At 40.1% G+C, this 17629-nt stretch overlaps 1 protein-coding gene and 1 long non-coding RNA gene across 2 annotated transcripts; both read right to left on the bottom strand.

The window, feature by feature from the left end:
- Nucleotides 1–7492: 7492 nt before the first annotated feature.
- TLR5 (toll like receptor 5) lies at nucleotides 7493–10082 on the bottom strand. Its single transcript, XM_050893923.1, has one exon. It carries the CDS (start codon nucleotides 10076–10078, stop codon nucleotides 7493–7495), a length of 2586 nt encoding a protein of 861 aa, XP_050749880.1. The 5' UTR covers nucleotides 10079–10082.
- A 917-nt stretch (nucleotides 10083–10999) lies between these two features.
- Nucleotides 11000–15983, bottom strand: LOC127014504 (uncharacterized). The gene is made up of 3 exons (XR_007766184.1): nucleotides 15868–15983; nucleotides 13690–13746; nucleotides 11000–11882 (listed from the first exon to the last, which is right to left on the bottom strand). It is a non-coding gene; the product is annotated as an uncharacterized LOC127014504 (long non-coding RNA).
- Between the last annotated feature and the right edge of the window lie 1646 nt (nucleotides 15984–17629).

Raw genomic sequence — 17629 nt, 5'->3', positions numbered from 1 at the left:
CTGGCAGGAAAACTGCAGTCTAGACTTCAGAGACATGAGGAAGGGCTGTGATTAATCCATGAGTTTTCTCAGAAATCTGGGTAGTGAGTATGGTAGACATACCTAGGTAAATGGTTTGTAGATCTTTCCTAACTTGTATTTAATTGCACACACATTCCTGCCATGCAGCGTACGTGTCAGCAGCACAGGACGGTCCTTTCCTGGGTGGGTGCAAATCCATTTGCGACAAAAGACGGTCCAGGGATCTTTGACAATGTGGAACTAGGGAGGTTACAAAAAGGAGTTACAAAGCAGTTAAAGTTTGAAATTGAAGCAGCTGACACTGAGAACTGCAAGATGCTTCCAACAGGAGCCGTTGGAATGCATTCACTTTGCAGCTTGAAGGCTATTCTCCCTAGGAAAAGAGTGAGAAATTCAAGGCCTTCTTTTCAGGAGTGTTGAATGTTTATGTCAGGAGGGCTGTAGGTGCTAACGCTCTTACAACAAAATAAGTGATTCACCCTGGCATTTCTCACCATCCCAAAGGGAAGGCTGGGTGCATGGGCCTGGGGTTTTCCTTTCTGATGAGCAGTTGTGGGAGTAAATTCCAGAACATCAGATCTTTGGAAAGAGGAGGTTATAGTTTGTTCATTTCTTGTACTTCCTACCATTAATTGTCTCACCTTTTTTTTTTCCTTATTCACATTAAATTCTTAGGCTTCATTGTTTTGAAGCAACATATCCAAATGGCTCATTCCAAAGCTTTTTCCTGATCAAATTTTAGTATCTTACGAGTTCTCAAAAGAGAGTTCATGTGTTTAAAAATACTTTGCCTTCTCCCTATTCTCCCTACTCCGTTGCTGGTATTCCCACAGGTGCATCTTCACCTGGACTAGGCCATATGTCCTCCACTGTTTTTCCTATTGTTCTTAATTTGCAAGCCCTCATCGGAAATACCAGCCCATGTGGCTACTTGAAAAGTGTTAGCAACTCCCAGTGAAATGCCCAGTGAATTCTTGCTCCTATCCTGAATAGGCTCAGATCATCCCAAAATCACTGGCACTCAAGCTGGCAACTCTCAATGAATCTTCAGCTACCTTCTCCTCCCTGTAAAACTAGTTCTGCCCCACACGGGGAAACTGGTGGAACGTTAAGTGGAGACCTTACACTGTTAATTAGTTCTGCACATAAATAGAAGACTTTAGTTTCCAAGGTAATAAAAATGCATGTTGTAAAACTCCTACAAAACAGAGCAAACAGACCTAATAGCTTATTATCCTTTGTCAAACCTGAGTTCTCTTCACAGTGCTGCCCATGACAAAAGGTATGTAACTTCATTCTCTCTGCCTCAATTCCTCCATCTTTAACGAGAAGATAATAAAATGCACTTATCTTTATAAAGCACTTCTAGTTTCACTATTACAAGGTACCACATGTACCAAATATCTATGTTTTGATATTGCATCTAATCACAATGCTGAAATTACATTGCCAATTCAATTTTTAGGAGCAGTGTCAACAGACTTCATGGCTTCAAGTACTTAGCTTTGGGTAGCAACATGAAAAGGTTACACAGCCTGGTATGTGTAATCCTGATGCAAAAAAAACCCTGCCATATCAAACTGTTGTTTTGTATGAGGATTCTCTGTTTGCTCCACTCCTCTCCATCACTGCTGTCCATGCAGCCTTGAGGCCACCTGATAATGCTGCTGTTCTACTGTGGAAGCTTGCATACAGGTGATCAACCCAGTGCAATGACTGCTCATAAATCCATTGTTGCAAGAGGCTGGTGAACTGGTAAAGATAAAGATACTCTAAACAGCAGCGTAGCATTTGGGACATACTAAATAAAGAGTGAAGCCTTCTTTGATACTTACTGAAGTTTACATACCATGTAATTATTATTATCATTGAAAATCCCGACTTCCTTTCTTTGAACATAATGTCTAAACAGGAAAAAGCTAACCTTCCTGTTTGGAGAATTGTTAGTTTCAGAAGAAATATATTTTTCTCTCTTACTTGCAGTTTTCAAAGATTTTATTTTTAATACAAATGGAAAAGACAAACAATAGGCTATCTAAAAGGAAGGAAAACCGCATGTCTGAAACAAACAGAGTCTGCTATGAATAGATAGTCTTTGCGCTATGAAATAACTCATGTCATACCTATACACTGACTTTTGCATATTGAGAAAGGAAATGTAGACTTATTTTTGGCACCCACCACACTGCATGTACACAATACAGAAAGCAAAGTTAAGGTTAGAAAGGGAAGAGAAGCCTCCTGTCAATCTGTACAAACAGCAAGAAGGAATCATGCAGGAGTTGGACTGGCCCAACAATAATGCCTAGATGTGATGCAAGGTTGGCTAACAAGGCTGAATTTAAAATTTCTGGTACCTGCTTGGCATCCAGGGTTCTCTGTGGTTCAAGTCAGTGCTCACAGTGGCCTGCTGGGTAAATCTCAGCTTCTAAACTTTGCTTTTGCAGCTTTTGTTTAGTTGAAGGAAATACTGGTGGAGCAGCACCTGCAGTTCTGTTCCAGGTATATGGAATCTTTGATGGCTGCCAGGAGCAGCACAGTGAGACTGAAGACCAAGATGCTCAGCCCATTTTTGTGAGGGACAAAACAGAAAACAGGTAACTAAAAGCTATATATGAAAAAGTGCTTGTACCCAAAAGCAGAATGAGCTGTTTGGCATCCCGAAGGTGTCTGATACCTTCTCAGAGACTAGACAAGCAGCCTAGTGGAATAACCACCAGAAGAGGCCTTGTAAGGACTACTGATGTAAACTTGTCTGTACGGGAAGTCTTCATATTGTCACTTCTCCTTCAGGTTATTTCATTGCAGTCAAAGCTGTAGTTTTGCTGATCCAGCAACAACTAAAAAATCCTGCAAGAATGAAAGAGGATGTATATGATGTAAGACCACTGCCCAGAGCAGGCTGGGAAGCTGGAAAGGCCAGCCTGTCTTTTCTTTACCATCTTCCTAAAGCTCTTCCTTATTCAAGGCCTGACTATTTAGACGTACTTCACAGTTAAGCAGAAGTCCTGAAATAGTTGGATTATTTCTTAAAGCCTTGGCTCTTGTATTCATGGACTGCATGAATATCCACCTTCTTATGATCATGGAGAAAGTGTAAAAATATGGTCTTACAGGGTCAAATACCAGATGTTTATAATTTTTTCTAATCTTTTGGGTTTTTTACACCAGTCTTCTGATTTTGGAAGCCTTATTTTACAGAACTGCATGCTTGCTGTTGGCAGTACTGTATAGTGCAAAGAAACCTTGCAAGTATTTGCTAGTGCTAGTCCTATTTTAATTTAAATCTGCTTAATGTACTAGGGCATTATCTTTGGTCATGTTTGTAGAGTCATACCCTAAAGATGTATCTTGTTCCTTGTCTGCCTTTGCTTGCTTCAAGTTTCCACTTCTCATGGAACCCAAGTCCCCTTTCGATGGCAAGATGCTTAGACCGCCATGTGTACCCTTCCTAACTTTGCCGCTTTCCCAGAGATTTGCATGTGCTGCTTCTGCTCCATTTGCAGAGTCTTCACCACTCACTCCTGCCACTCAGTTGTGTATTGCTCTTTGTCTGTAAGTATTTTGCCAGGTATGGGCCTTGCTTTGTGATTTAACTGGACTGCTGCTATTCACAGTCCCAGCAAGAAGAGAATATGTTAAAGCCATTGTAAAATAATCAGCACCACGTGAAATTGAGAAGGTGGGATCCAATAATCTGAAACCCAGATGGTCTCTGGCAGTGAGAAGTAGGAGAGCTGCCATGCTGAAAAAGACCCAGAAGTCAGCAAATGAGGTGAGTTAATGATGTGACACAAGAAAATGAAAGGCAGAGTGATTCTGAGCAACATATGTAGGAGCGTCCCACTCAAGAGATTGAACTCTCTGTAGTCTTATCTATGCTAGTGTTCTCCGCACAGGTAGTACAGCTATTGGGGTGGGAGCAATGACGGATACTAACTGTAAATTAACAAGGTGATAGATCTACCAGCATGTTGAACAGTCTCTCTGAGGAGGGATTAGCAACTGGGATTAGTAAATATAATTGGACAACACTTTGCTGAGCCTAGTATGCGTGTCAGATGGGAGGGGGAGGAGAAGCCTGATTTCACTGTATGTGAAATAATAATCATGTAAAATGTGAAATAATATATGGGCATATCATTGTTGGCTTCTGTTACCCTCCATAGGAATATGTTTGTAGAATCTGGGTTCTGGTCCTGAGTGAAGATTGTGAAGACTCTGTGATTTCAAGTAGGAGCCCATGCAATCTTTGGACTCTGACAGGCTGGCTAGCTGGTGCTGTTGAACAACACTGCCTGCTTGAGCAGTTAATGTTTATGATATATGTTGCAATGGTGGGGGTAGGCTTTCACTATTAAATATCTGAGCTGATACCATGCGGCACTGAGTCACTGTCCTCTGAATATTCCCTGTGCTACTACTGCAAATAAATTCACCAGCTTCCGTCTTAATAGCTTGCTTTAGAGCCAGTGCCACACTTCACACCCTATTCTGGACACTCTCCAACAAGTTAATGTCTTTCACTGAGGAAGGTGAGTAAAACTGATGAGAGTATCCTTAACTAAGGAGCCATAAAATTCTAATAGAGCAGTAATGTTCCCAGTGAGCCTGAAGGGAATCTGATCAATAGTTATGAGGTTGAGGCTCAATTTATGACCTTAATTCATCAAGCATAGTCATTCTCCATTTTTGTACAGGATGCTTTTGTGGTTCCTGCTGAGCAGAGGAGTTTAAAGTCTGCACAAGCCTTTTCTTGACAATTCCCTAGGCTTTGTCATTTAAGAATAGGTGACTCTACAGAGGTGGTGATCAGGGTCCTATGATCTATTTGAAGTCAATTTTTCATTGTCTAGGACAGACTGTACCAACTGCATTTATTCTGAGAGTCTCAGGCTTGGAGTGGTTTCATAGTGAGTAAAAAACGGAAGTTATTTTGGATCTCTTTAATATTTGACACTGCAGTTATTCATATGCCTGCAAACCACTCCACAATCAGGAATGGTTCAGTAGCATGTTCTCCAAAAATCCTTTTACAGACCCCTTGCAATAAAAACTGCAAGGGGCAGATGGGGGCTGGGCTACTTCTAGGTTTCTAAGCTGCCTCTGTGGTAGAAAGTTGTTTTCCCAGCTGCTCCTGACACAGGTTTGATCTCTTTAAGTTTCCAAAATGGTATATAAGCACGAAGGCAGACAATGGAATTTCATGCAAAGGTTTTATTAAAACCTTTATGTAAAAAATCAGACCTTTCCAAAGACTGAAGTGAATGCAAGTTTTATGTAGCCACCTCCCACCAGTGGCATAAGCATGACGTAGACAGAAGCATTTCAAACAAAATGGAAAAGCCTTGGTTAAAGCCATCTTGGTAATCTCTGTATCTACTTGTCATTCCTGCATACATAGGTTAGCAGAAGTAAGTTTTAAGTATCTGAAGTGATAGGAGTGTCTTGTAAGTATACAATAAGGTCCTAACTGGACAGGGCTCTCAAGTAACACTTGACCAAAAATGTTTTGTGACATTCATTCGAATATAATTTCTTAAGTGTGCTTTTAAAATTCCCATCTCTCACACTATGTACAGATGCATAGGCTAACAGCCTAGACCTGCACATGATCTTCATTGTACAGATTCACTCCTGCTTTGGCTACCTGTCAGTGTTTTTTATGTGAAATACTCCCTGGTGTAACCTCTGACTTTAAAGGATGCCTATAAGTATTTGCACTGGTTGGGGGAAAAAAAGGAAAAAGGTTGGACGTTTTCAGAGAAATGTAAGAAATACAGACAGTGGAAACCAGGGCTGGTGGTTCTTTTTCAGACTTCCCTCTGCAGCAGCATTTTTTCCCTAATGCCAGCAGCTGCAGTGGACAGGAGGCAGGAGGAGTTTAGGAAGGCCTAGCTGTTACCTGAGCCAACAGCGACACCCAGGGCTTCATCAGCACAGTCAATCCCTTTTATAATCTGCTCCCCTTGCCACCTGGAAAATTTTCCAAGGTTTAGCCCTTTTCTGTTCCTGAACGACCACACTGATTGAGAAGGAAGTAATATTTTACTGTAGCAATTTTATCAATAGAAATCCTGTACACTGGTGCACTGAGAGTAAATTAGATCAGCCACAGGCACATCTACATTCAAACAACTGCATTCACATGAAATGGATTGTACTTTTTCATCTCTATCAAAATAGTTAAGATGGTATTATTTGTTTGCAGCTAAGGTCAAGACAGACAGCTTATAAAACCTCCCATTCCTGCTTCCTCACTACAGCAAAAAACTCACTGAGGCCATACTGAAATTAATTTGGTAAGCTTTTGTTGAATAAACGTATAAACCGAGATGAACAGTACACTCAAGGAGTATGTCACCATTGAAATAATAGGTGCAGGTTCTGTAACAGTGAACACTGAGTCAGACTTTTACTAAAATGATCCTGAACAACCCCCTGAAGACACACACCTGAACAAACAGTGGTAAAATGATTAGAGAGGTAAGACAGTACCAGGCATTAATGACTCTAGAAAAATATTTCAACAGAAGCAGAAAAACACCTTGGAATTGATCAGGACACAGGATGTACAGAGAACAACCCAAATTACACACCAGTTGTCTGTACTTTCCACTCCCAGAATGTGAAAGCTGTCTGGCAGTCACTGGGCTATTGGCCATGTCACCGGTGTACAGCCTGCACGGCTGCTGAGGTAGTTTCTTGTTTGCTTTTCAAGCCCAGGCTTGCTTCAGATCTGAAGGGGATACCCGTTCCTCTCTGCAGGGCAGGAGGCAGCTCAACTGAAAAAGCACCGGGCTGAAACAGCAGCAAATGAAGTAGACCAATGACCATAGTTTTCCCACCAAGCAGAGAAGTTGTGGAGGGGAAGGGGATGAATGAAGTTCAAAGTTTGTATGTTTCAGTTGAGAAGCTGAGGCTAATTGAGTAGAAAACAAATAAATGAAATCTGTGTTACACCAATTTAAAGCATAAAGGTGCAAAGCACTGATTCTACTTTGAAATAGAGCATGAAAAGTTACAGAGTTTAGAAGGCACAGGACTAAGTAATCCATGAACCAATGGTCAGGCTAGGCCATACATAAAAGCATACTTGGTCACTCCCATACAGTACCATGGGCTCTTTTTAAAAAAACAACCGTGGGCATCCTTTTCTAACTGAAACAGACCTGTAAGTAAGTAGTACTCCAGAAATCAGGACTAAAGCGTCTGAAGCTGAGCATCCAAAATGTGAAGCATCTGTGATTCATTTAATCCTTCTGAAAATGTGTGTCATAGTCCATAAAATAATTGCACTTTCATGTATTTGCTGGTTTCTTTCAAGCTGTCTCCATGTTTAGTAGGATTTATACTGAAATAGTTATCTTTTTACCTGCTTTTTCAAGGAAAGATGAAACAAACTTCTGTTTATTCCTGCCATGGCACAGCTGGAAACGGGATATTTAGAAAGCCAGCAACCCATACACTATCAATGTGAGAGTGTTGCTATAGTCTGCAACTCCATACCACTGGCTTTCCTTCGCACTTTTTTTTCCTTCAGAATTTGGGAAGAAAGGTTATTTAAAAACCAGTCTACATCTTGATAATCTTCAGGCCACCGCAAATATCGACTCCTTTGTAAAAAGTTTCGAATTGGTTTGTGTTTCATCAGTTGATATTGAGAAAGTGACCCAACCACTACCATAATGAGGACATCTTTCAGATCACAAAAGTATCTGCTCTGGGCAAAATTAAAGGCTTCCACACACCACCCATCTTTGAGAAACTGCCTGGTCACAATGCAAATTGTTTTCCTGCTGTTCCAAATGGCGTCACGAATATTGTTGATATGTTCTTCCCCAGGCAAGAAATCTCTTTCCTCAAAGCACAAGGTAAATCTGTTTTTATCAAAATACTGTGAATCCAGGCGCTTTAGCAAAGAATTCTGGACCCATTCAAAGTCATTTTTGCTGTAGCAGAAATATGCATCATATCTGTATTCACTTTTATCTGCTACTTGTGAATGGCAGTCTATCATTTTTTCGGTGATAGTTTTATACCAGACAAAACAAATGCCCCGACAGCGAGTAAAAACGATGGCTGCCATCAGAAACATTAGAAGAGTGACGGAGGTGAAGATGAATACTGAGAACCTGAGTGTCTGCTGGAGTTCATCTTCATTGCAATCATCGTACGTCAGAGACGACAGTGGTACCCCTGCAAATGCAGGTGGGTATACACAGTACCTGTCAGATTGTGAGCCAGCTAGGGTTACATTGGTTTCATTTAGCCACACTAGTAGGCTCTTTAAAGTACAATCACAGATGTACATATTATGTGTTATATCCAGAATACTCAATGTCATAAAGACTTCAGGCTCAGGGGAAAAAAGTTGGTTTCCAGATAAGTTTAGGTTTGTTAGGCTTTGTGGAAAAAGCCCAGGAGAAAGATGAGACAATAGGTTGGAAGCTAGATTAAGTCTTTTTAGAGATGTTAGACCTCTAAAAATCTCCTGTGGAAGAGCACTAAGGTAGTTGTTATTCAGATGTAGAACCTGAAGTTTGGACAGTGCCCTGAACACATCCAAACATAAATCTCTCTCCCACACAAGCTGTAACATATTTTCGCCTAGGTCCATATAGATTAGCTGATTGTTTTCTATAACATTATCACTTTTCACACAGTAAGAGAAGCGATTCTGTTTTAAGAAGATATACTGCATATCTGGAACTTGGAAAAGAATATACAGGTCACCCAGGTTTGCCAACCAATTTCTTTCTAATTCAAGGTGTGTTGCTACTATTGCTGTGCCAACTACAGACATTAGCTTATTGTCACCTAAAAAGGCAGAGGTCAGATGTGGAAAGGAAGGGAGTTTTTTAATAGCATTGTCTCGGAGATCAATTATTTTCAGGCTTACTAAGTTACTGAATGATTTTTCATCAATCATCCCGATATGATTTTGCCGTAAATCAATATACATTACACTATGTAGACCCTCAAAAGTATAATCATACAACTCACCTAAAAGATTACTTGAGAGATTAAGAGTTTTTAGGTTTTCCAAGCCAAAAAATGCTTGCCTTTGGATTTGATTTATCTTGTTTTCGAAAAGGTTCAGCAATTCCAGATTACCAAGGCTTTGAAAGATTAAAGAATTGAGAGAGAAAATGTAACCATTTGAAATATCAAGCAAACGAAGATCACTTCTTGCTAGTCCTGCAAACGTATCATTATCTGGATTTTTTAAGTTATTAAAGCCAAATCCCGAACCCATTGTATGAGAGCTAAATATTAAAGAACCGATTTGAGTCCCTTTAATGGCTGTACAGAAATATTGGACTTTCTCTGTGCTCCAGCCATTGTCACTAAGGTCTAGTGAGTTAAACGTAATATTTCGGAAAGGATTGGGGCATTTGGCCCAGGCCATTTCATCTGTCTTGTACAAATTATTAGAACTGAGGCTAAAAAATAAAAAGTGTTTTCCTCGGAAGCTGGTAAGATTGCTTTCACACAGGTTGGATATCTTGTTGAATTTCAAGTTCACAGTTTTCAAGACTGTTAGATTATAAAATAAGGGATGAGGCTGAAGTTTTGTGATTTGGTTCCCTGAAAGATCCAATTCTTCTAACGAGCTCAAATCTTGAAAGTAACGTTCCTCCAGGATGGAATCTCCAAGGAAGTTCTGAAACAGACGGAGCACAGTCAGACTTGGCAAGCCCACAAAAGCATCAAGATCCAGTTGAAGAATCCTATTGAATCCCAAGTCTAAGACACGAAGGTCTGGCAGGTTCCTGAAAGCTCCTTTTCCTATGGTAACAGGATAGACATATTGCATTCCAATTTCCAACACCAACAAGTGCTCCAGCAGTGGAAACGAAGTTGCAGTCACTTGTCTGATATAGTTGAAAGTTAGCAAAAGCTTCACTGTATCCTTTGGCACAAGTGGAATATCTGTGAGGTTGCAGAAATAATATAGGGAGACTTGGGCTTCTGAATAACAGCTTCTAAATGCACATATATCACTAGCTAGTGATATTCCAAAGACAAGTACTAGCTGTTGATGTAACATCATGAATCTATGTGAAAAAAGTGAAAATAGTAAGCATTAATTCTGTAGTTGGCTATCTATGCAGTAAGTTGTAGAGCATGTTTTTAACAGTTGTAGAATGAAAGACTAATGTCACACTAAAAATTACTAGTGATTTGGGATTTATCCTTTCTCTGAAGTCTAACAGGCATCATCTGACAGGCTGGCTGGTCAGAAGATGGGTCCCAAAGAGATGCGAGCACCTCCTATGACCTGAAAAGTAACCCTCCTTTATGTACCTTAAGAGCAGCACCAAAACCCCACTAGGTAAGTGTGAAAGTCTTGGCCTAGCTATTTAATTTGCAGCATGGAACTGATAATGCTAGTGTATTAGCTTAATTCCTTAATCAGTTATCCAAACAGGTTTAAACAGTTTGGATTACCAAAGTAAAGTGCAGTCATCCAGTCATCTCAACAGGGCAGGCCAATGCTGCTCTTTCCCCGAGTGCTCTCCTTGTGAGGGCAATCACGCTATTTGGAATTCAGATTGCTGTCACACAGAAGTGCCTAACAGCCATGAATTTTTAAAAGGGGGACCTCTTTTGGGGCTCCTTGAGCCTCAGATTAACCCTGCAATGTGAAATTGTTCTTGAAAGGGTTGTAAAATAGTTTTGAAGGTATAGGCAGGAACAAGGCTAACAGCAAAGGAAAAGAAAAAAATGCAGTAGCCTGAAACTGTGCTGCAATATTTCACATTTTATGAAAAACTACATTTCCTGAATTGTAAATTCCTGTTATACAAAAAGGTGCATAACATAATTCATACAGCTTACTGATGAATCCATTTATTAATTTATTCCCACTCTGGATTTTCCTTGCATTATGCCATCTGTCTGCCTGTCTCTCTCTTTATCTGAGACAAAACCTCTTAAAAGCAAGGAAGGTCTTTTTTATTGAGCACGATAAAGAACAGAGCAAATTATTAGCCCTAAAGTGGTTGTTTGTGTACTGTAGTTTAAAAAAACCTTCAAACTAAGATTGCAATCATCTGCCTCTGCTTTTAAAAAAACATTTATTGAAATGAAATGACAACTCAATGGAAGAATTTTTGTGACCTCCAGCACAATCTGCTTAAAAATTGGTAAGTGTAAATCCTTGTGGAACCAAACCCCCAATGGCCATCTAACATCTGCAAAGTAAATCTACTTCAGAGAGGAAAAAAGTTGGGCTTTGAGCCAGTAATTAAAAAGAGGTAAACCCCACTAATTATTATTATGATTTGAGCACACTGCTTCTTTAAAGCACAAGTACAAAATTCTATGCAGAATATTGCACTTGAACTAAAATCATCTTATGCTTGTTGCCATCATACAAAGTGATTTCTGGGAAATGAAAAAGTATGTCAGTAGAAACCACTATGATATTCCCATTGCAAATACCAAGTGAAAGAGCTAGCCATTTTTTAGAGACTATCTGCTAAATAGGAAGTACAAGGATACTATAGTACCATTGAATCTCATAACTGACACAATCTCACTGTACCTAACATTTTTGGTGACATTCTCAAAGTCATCTGGTTATACTAAAACCTTAATTTGTAACAACTGTGACTACTAGGGTGAGTCTGCAAATTTTCACCCTAGAGGCTCAAACACCAAGTGGGAAACACACATACCTTGCAACTTAAAATACTAATCCTGTCATTTTTTAAGACAATTTCATGGTTTTGGGACAAGACCTGATTCTTGAAAGTAAAAGAGATTATGAATATAGGGTAGAGTGCTGAATTCTGAAGTCCTGGCATTCAAATTTCATCCGCATTTTGTCTCACTGAGGAATTTAGGATGTGCTGCAAAGAAAAGAAAATTGCAGGCAGTGAGTATCAAAATTCTGTTAAGAGATTTTAACTGCATCTATGGGGAATAATTCCTAGTACTAGAAAATAATTGTGTTTTCCACCCTCTTTTTTTGACCTAGCATGCACTGTTAAAAGGGGACATTATAAACAGTAAACTATATAATGTTTGTCTTTGTGACTACAAAATGTTGTAGGTTATTAAAAGACACAACTAAACATACAGCAAGTCATTCAAGATCTTGTTTACTTTTTACTTTTCTCTTTGCTTGAACCATGAAAACAAAACACCAAGTTTCCCTTTTATTATTTCTTAACTATTACGATGATTCTTGTTGACACCTTAAGATGTTTAGCACAAATAGCTTTAAATTACATTTATCTTTCAGACATTTACATTTCCATTCCTTGTATTTGCCCAAATGCTATGGCTGATTTTTAAAATTTGGGCAAAATCACAGCATCACCAAAAGCAGTGACAAATAGAAAGTACTTTGGAAGTCAAAATTTAATAGACATGTATCAACTTACCACAAGAAAAAGCTCAAAATGTTTAAGTGGAAGAATTAGAAAACGTTGTTTTTAAATTTAAAAATGTAGTTTTATTTTTATTATCAGAAAATAAGAAAATGGTGAAATATTTCTAGCCACCTTTGCTTTTACACTTATCTGCTTTTCCACATTCTTGTAAGTTAAAGAAGTCTCTAACAATCTCTTGACAGTTGTTACACTCCACCTCCACTCTGGTTTGGTGACAAAGAAGATTTCATTTGTAAACTCTTTGCTCCCTCAATTTTTTCTGCAGAAGTTACTACCTTTTACCCGGAATCCTGGCCCTCCATGAGCAGGAGGAGGATGCTGGCAGTAAGTAATGCCTTTTACTGCTCTCATGAGGATAGCAAAGATTTTTAATTTAACAGAATCCCTCCATGTAGCATTTTATACAACCCTTCACCATTGTACATTAGCACCTAAAACCTTTTGGGAAGAATATTCTTCCCACAAAATGACGATCATCCCATTCAAGCTACATGCCTGTGCATGGACACAGAGATGAAGGGATGTGTAAATGCTTCATTCGTTATTGAAAACTGGAGCAATGAAGTTTAGAGAACCAGAGCTCAGCATGTGAGATTTTGTTTCCTTCTACTGCCTTGATGTCAGAAGGGGTAAGCAGTAAAGGGACGGGGAAAAGTAGGAGGGGGAGGAAAAATGCAGCAAATGCTTTTGGGATGGAAAGTCCTCAGCAGGGTATGTTTCTGAGCAATGGAAAGAACTTTTACAATGCAGGGTGGATATTCTACCTAGATCTAAAGGCAGCAAGCGAGTCCATACAGAATGCAAATACTCTAGCTCTGGTCTCAGCCTCCTCAGGAAGTGTGTGTCTGAATCAGGGAAGGCTGACGCAGATGCTTTGAGTCGTCTGGAACTGACCTACACTATTGTACTAACTTTTTTTAAAACTCAGTTTTGTTAACTTGGTTTCTATACCTAGAAACCTTCACTAGCACAGCAAAAAAGGGAACTGACAGTACCCGAGAGTGGATGTTGTAGTAGTGCCTGTCCACCTCAGCACAGCTGTGTACACCTTCGGACATCCACAGAGGCTGTCAGTAAGCAGGGCCTGAAGTATAGCTGAAGAGGAGGACTAAGACTATCTCCTTTTTGAAGTACACAAGCCAGGAAAGAAGTTAGAGTAACAACTCTGCCATGGAGAATTAGAAAGCACATGCCATTCCCCTTTCCACACCCCCAACAAAAATGCACTGGAGTCCACATAAATAAATAACAGGTTACATACCCTATTTTTGTCCTTGCTGATGGCCAAGAGTATTTGCTTGCTTTTTAAAAGAGTGATCTGAAAGGAAAATTTTGGTCTCAGAAGTGGTTTTGTGCAGCATTCAGTAGCACGCTTACTCTCTTCAGCAGCCTCCCGTGCTTCCGCCACATAACCTTAGGTCAAATATGAACCAGCACGCACCAGTGGAAGTGAACAGACGTGTACCATATGTGCTTATGAAAATAAGCAGTGGGCCTAAATCGTTCTCAATTGTCAGCCATAGGTTTTGGGGAACCAAGCAGCAGAGGCGCTGGCTATCTGGGTGGACTCTAGAGAAGACCAGTCTGATAGAATCATCAATAAGATTTAAAGAGTTTAAAAATCTTTTCAATAACCTATTGCAGTGACCATGATATCCTCCTAAGGAGATTTTTCCTAGATGATGACTCAGTCAGCCAGAAGAACTGTGTGCCCACCACAAGCACAGACTGCTTGAAATAATTCCACAAAGATGAAGTCCTGTGACCAAGAATACCAGTCATTTAGGTGTTTGGGATGTGGTTGGTGGATCAAAAGGTAAAGACACAGATAAAGCTGGTAAATTTTTCATTATCTGCACCAAAAAAAAAAAGGTAAATTTTTTGCTCATGCTAATTTTCACAAAAACATCCACGCCATTTTCTGTAGGTCACTGAATCACAGATGAGTAGGGTATATATATAACAAAGGTAGCAGTATCTTTTGACGAGCGTGTGAGAATCTCATCTCTAATTGCCGCAAGCCTGCTTTAGGATTAAGGATTAAGGGATAAACAATAATCCTACTGCCAAGTTGGAAGGCTTTTTTTCCCTTTAGCTCCATAGCTAAGGGTCTTGCTGTTTGGACAGCAAGATGTGAGAGCTCACTTGCAGTCTGCATGAGTGCTGATGTTACCCTGATGTCTTTCTGTGAAACACCACTAGTTGTCACAGGCAGCACAAAAGCTACCCAAAGGGAAGAAAGAAAGACAGGATTAAACAACTTCAGGGTGTATTTCTTGCCTGGAAAATCAACCTCTTTTCTCCCTTCTATACCCAAAAACATTAGGCACTGAAGAGATAAAGACCATCCCAATTGTTGCTTATTATTTTTTTCCTATAGTGAGATGGGTTTGTGTATAAAATTACACTGATTTAACTTAAAATTTGATATGCACACTGCTTTCATCATCAGTGTACAACTTTTTTTGTGAATGTTTTGAAAATATATTTAAGCCAACTTCTATATGTACATGTCCAGAGTCCAGCTAACTGAACAGAGACTGTTTTATATTCATCTAACCTAAACTACACTGAGTTTGCAGCAGTGTTTATGAATATGTTTTTAGACAGACTGGTGCCACACTTCTGCTTTCTGGCAAATTCTAAGATTTGAAATAATTCTCCAGTTTCAAATCTAATTAGCAAGAGAAGTTTCTGTATAGAAAATCACATAATTTCAAATGTTTTGCTTCTGATTGTTAGATACTAATATAAATACATTCTTGCCAACTTCTGTCCCTCTCTTACATTCACCAGAGTAGCTGTCCTGCCCGATAGGGATGGACACATTTACAGTTGTGATATAATGAATTGGGGGTCCTGCCCATATACAGCTTCTGAATTCTGCTTGAAGTAGTTATGTTCTTAGTATGAAATTGTTCTGGAGTACTCTGCCTCCACATGGCATCCAACATTACTGACAAAGGTTGCAGGATGTCTTTCCCAGACCAGAAACAACAGTCAGTTGTTAAATCCTTTCAGGACAAGGGATTAACCAATCCCTGGAAGAGTTAGTTAACCCCAGATCTTTCTGCCAGAAGCTGGCAAAGTGCAGCATTCACAAACAGTATCAATGAAGAAATCAGCTGCAGGTACAAAGCACATGGGCATGAAAGAGCCATTGGGAAAGGGAAATGATGAACAGGAGGAGTTTGGAACCTTTGGGTAAGTGAGGACATTTTTGCTTAGTTTCAGGTTAAGCCTGACTCAATATAGATAATCTCGGCTAGGAGGACTCTGAGATTTCAACGGGCTCTTGATTCAGTCCACAAGTTCTGGAACAAGAATCCCGACAAAGTCAAAGAAATGCTTTCTTTCTTCTCTCCTCCTTCCTCAGCTTACTTTTGAGAATAAATGTTAGGAAAATGTTCATGTGCTGATAGTATTAAAGTTTAAATACCTGATCTTTGTACATCTGTAACATCTTTGACCACGTTGCATATAAGGTGCTTGGAACGGCTCCAGGAAAGGGGTTGTGGTAGATACAACAGTCTATTACCACTCAGCCATGCTGACAGGACAAAGCTGAGCTGTAAGATACAACGAAACACACATACAGCTTGTTGGCAGTTAGGGCTGAAATGGGGTCTCACAGTTTAGCAGTGTGGGACGGCTGAGCCACCCCAGAAGTGCTGCAGGAGCCTATGTGAGACTCTACTGACGTGAGACTTGACATGTCAATGAGTGGTCTCAGTTCCCATCTCTATCTTCTTTTCTTCAGTCCCTTTCTCTTTTCACTATACTTCAGCTTAGGCATGGACCAAGTACACCAGCATATAAAGGGGGCTTTACTCCTACATTAGTATGACCTACTGCATCTGTCCTCTTTCCACGTTGCTATTTAGTCTGGATGTAAAGGTAAGACTTAAGTTACCCGCCTGGGGAATTTTGGATGTTAGCTGCCCAGTCAGAAAAGTAACCTCCGATCAAAGTCTCAGAATGAAGACTAGAAAGCATGCACAAACCTAATGCAGCCCACACACAATTATGTGCCCTATCCCTGGTACATGGCTAGTGCAGTTCCTATCTTATTTGGAGTGCATTGACCCTTCTATGGAAACACCCAAGCAGAATGAAGCAGACTTGGAAAAAAAAAAAAAAAAACAAAACCCCCCAGAATAACAAGCAAACCCCACTGCAAACAATGGAAACTTGTCTCTGCTTTTTATATGTCACGGGGCTGAGACTTCCTCTAAAGTATCTAGAACAGTTGGGCTGGTTACCTATGACTTCCAAGTTTTCTGAGAATGGGTCAAAGCTATTGAGGCTAGAGGCTGTAACTTTGGAAACTCATACCTCAAAGTGGAAGGAGATGCTAAAAGAAGAACTGAGGAGTTAACTATAGTTCTCCAATTCTGCAAAACAAGGGGAATACTGATTGGATGCAACATTATGCCAGAGGCATGTACTGACAAAGGGAAGTAGAGGACAGTAAACATCAGTTGCTAATTCTGTACTCAACACTGGGCTCTAAAGATAAAGTCTGGTAATGGATTTTAGCTAAACTAGTGTTTTGGATTAAACAACCAAAATCAAGCAAGCAATGTTCTATTCCAAAATAATTCACGGAGTTTATCTTCCAACGCCTGCTCAGCAAAAAATCCTCACAGCTCTTGCATTCTTGTTTGCACAGCCAAGCTTCTGCAGGAGAGATATAAGGTACTGTTACCTAACAGTACTTACGTGCTTATAGCCTCGTGGTTAAAGCAGTTTCCTTGAGTGGGAACCAGACTGAAGCTTCTCAGACTGAGGAAGGCTAAGTACTCAGGTCTTCCACTTCCTTTAATGGTCTAACTGGGTCATAATATCAGAGACCTCTCCTTTCCTTGGCTGAAGTTTGAAAGAAAATGCCCATGGCTAGTATGCCCTGCACTAGACCCAAAGCTGCAGCTCTGCTAAAAGTGCTCCCTGCAGGCTCCCCCGAGGAGGCCTGCCTGGGGCCGTGTTCTTCATATTGATCTCCACAACCTCTGCAATCACTGTGCAAGGCTCCTCACCCTGGGGCGCTCCTGTGCAATGGCTTACACATACTGGGAGCAGCAGAAGAAATGGTGGTGCCATGTGGATTTATGACTGAAGTAAGGGCCTCTTGGATCAGATTTTGGGGACTTGGCTGCCTAAAATCTGAAATTCATCTGAACAGACAAATATCTCAATCTCAT

This window comes from Gymnogyps californianus, chromosome 3, assembly GCF_018139145.2.
Source record: "Gymnogyps californianus isolate 813 chromosome 3, ASM1813914v2, whole genome shotgun sequence".
NCBI lineage: Eukaryota > Metazoa > Chordata > Aves > Accipitriformes > Cathartidae > Gymnogyps > Gymnogyps californianus.
This window is presented reverse-complemented; position numbering and strand designations above follow the sequence as displayed.

Bases quoted from the DNA above. Each gene is read 5' to 3' on its own strand.
- TLR5 (XM_050893923.1), bottom strand. From the start codon at position 10,078: ATGATGTTACATCAACAGCTAGTACTTGTCTTTGGAATATCACTAGCT.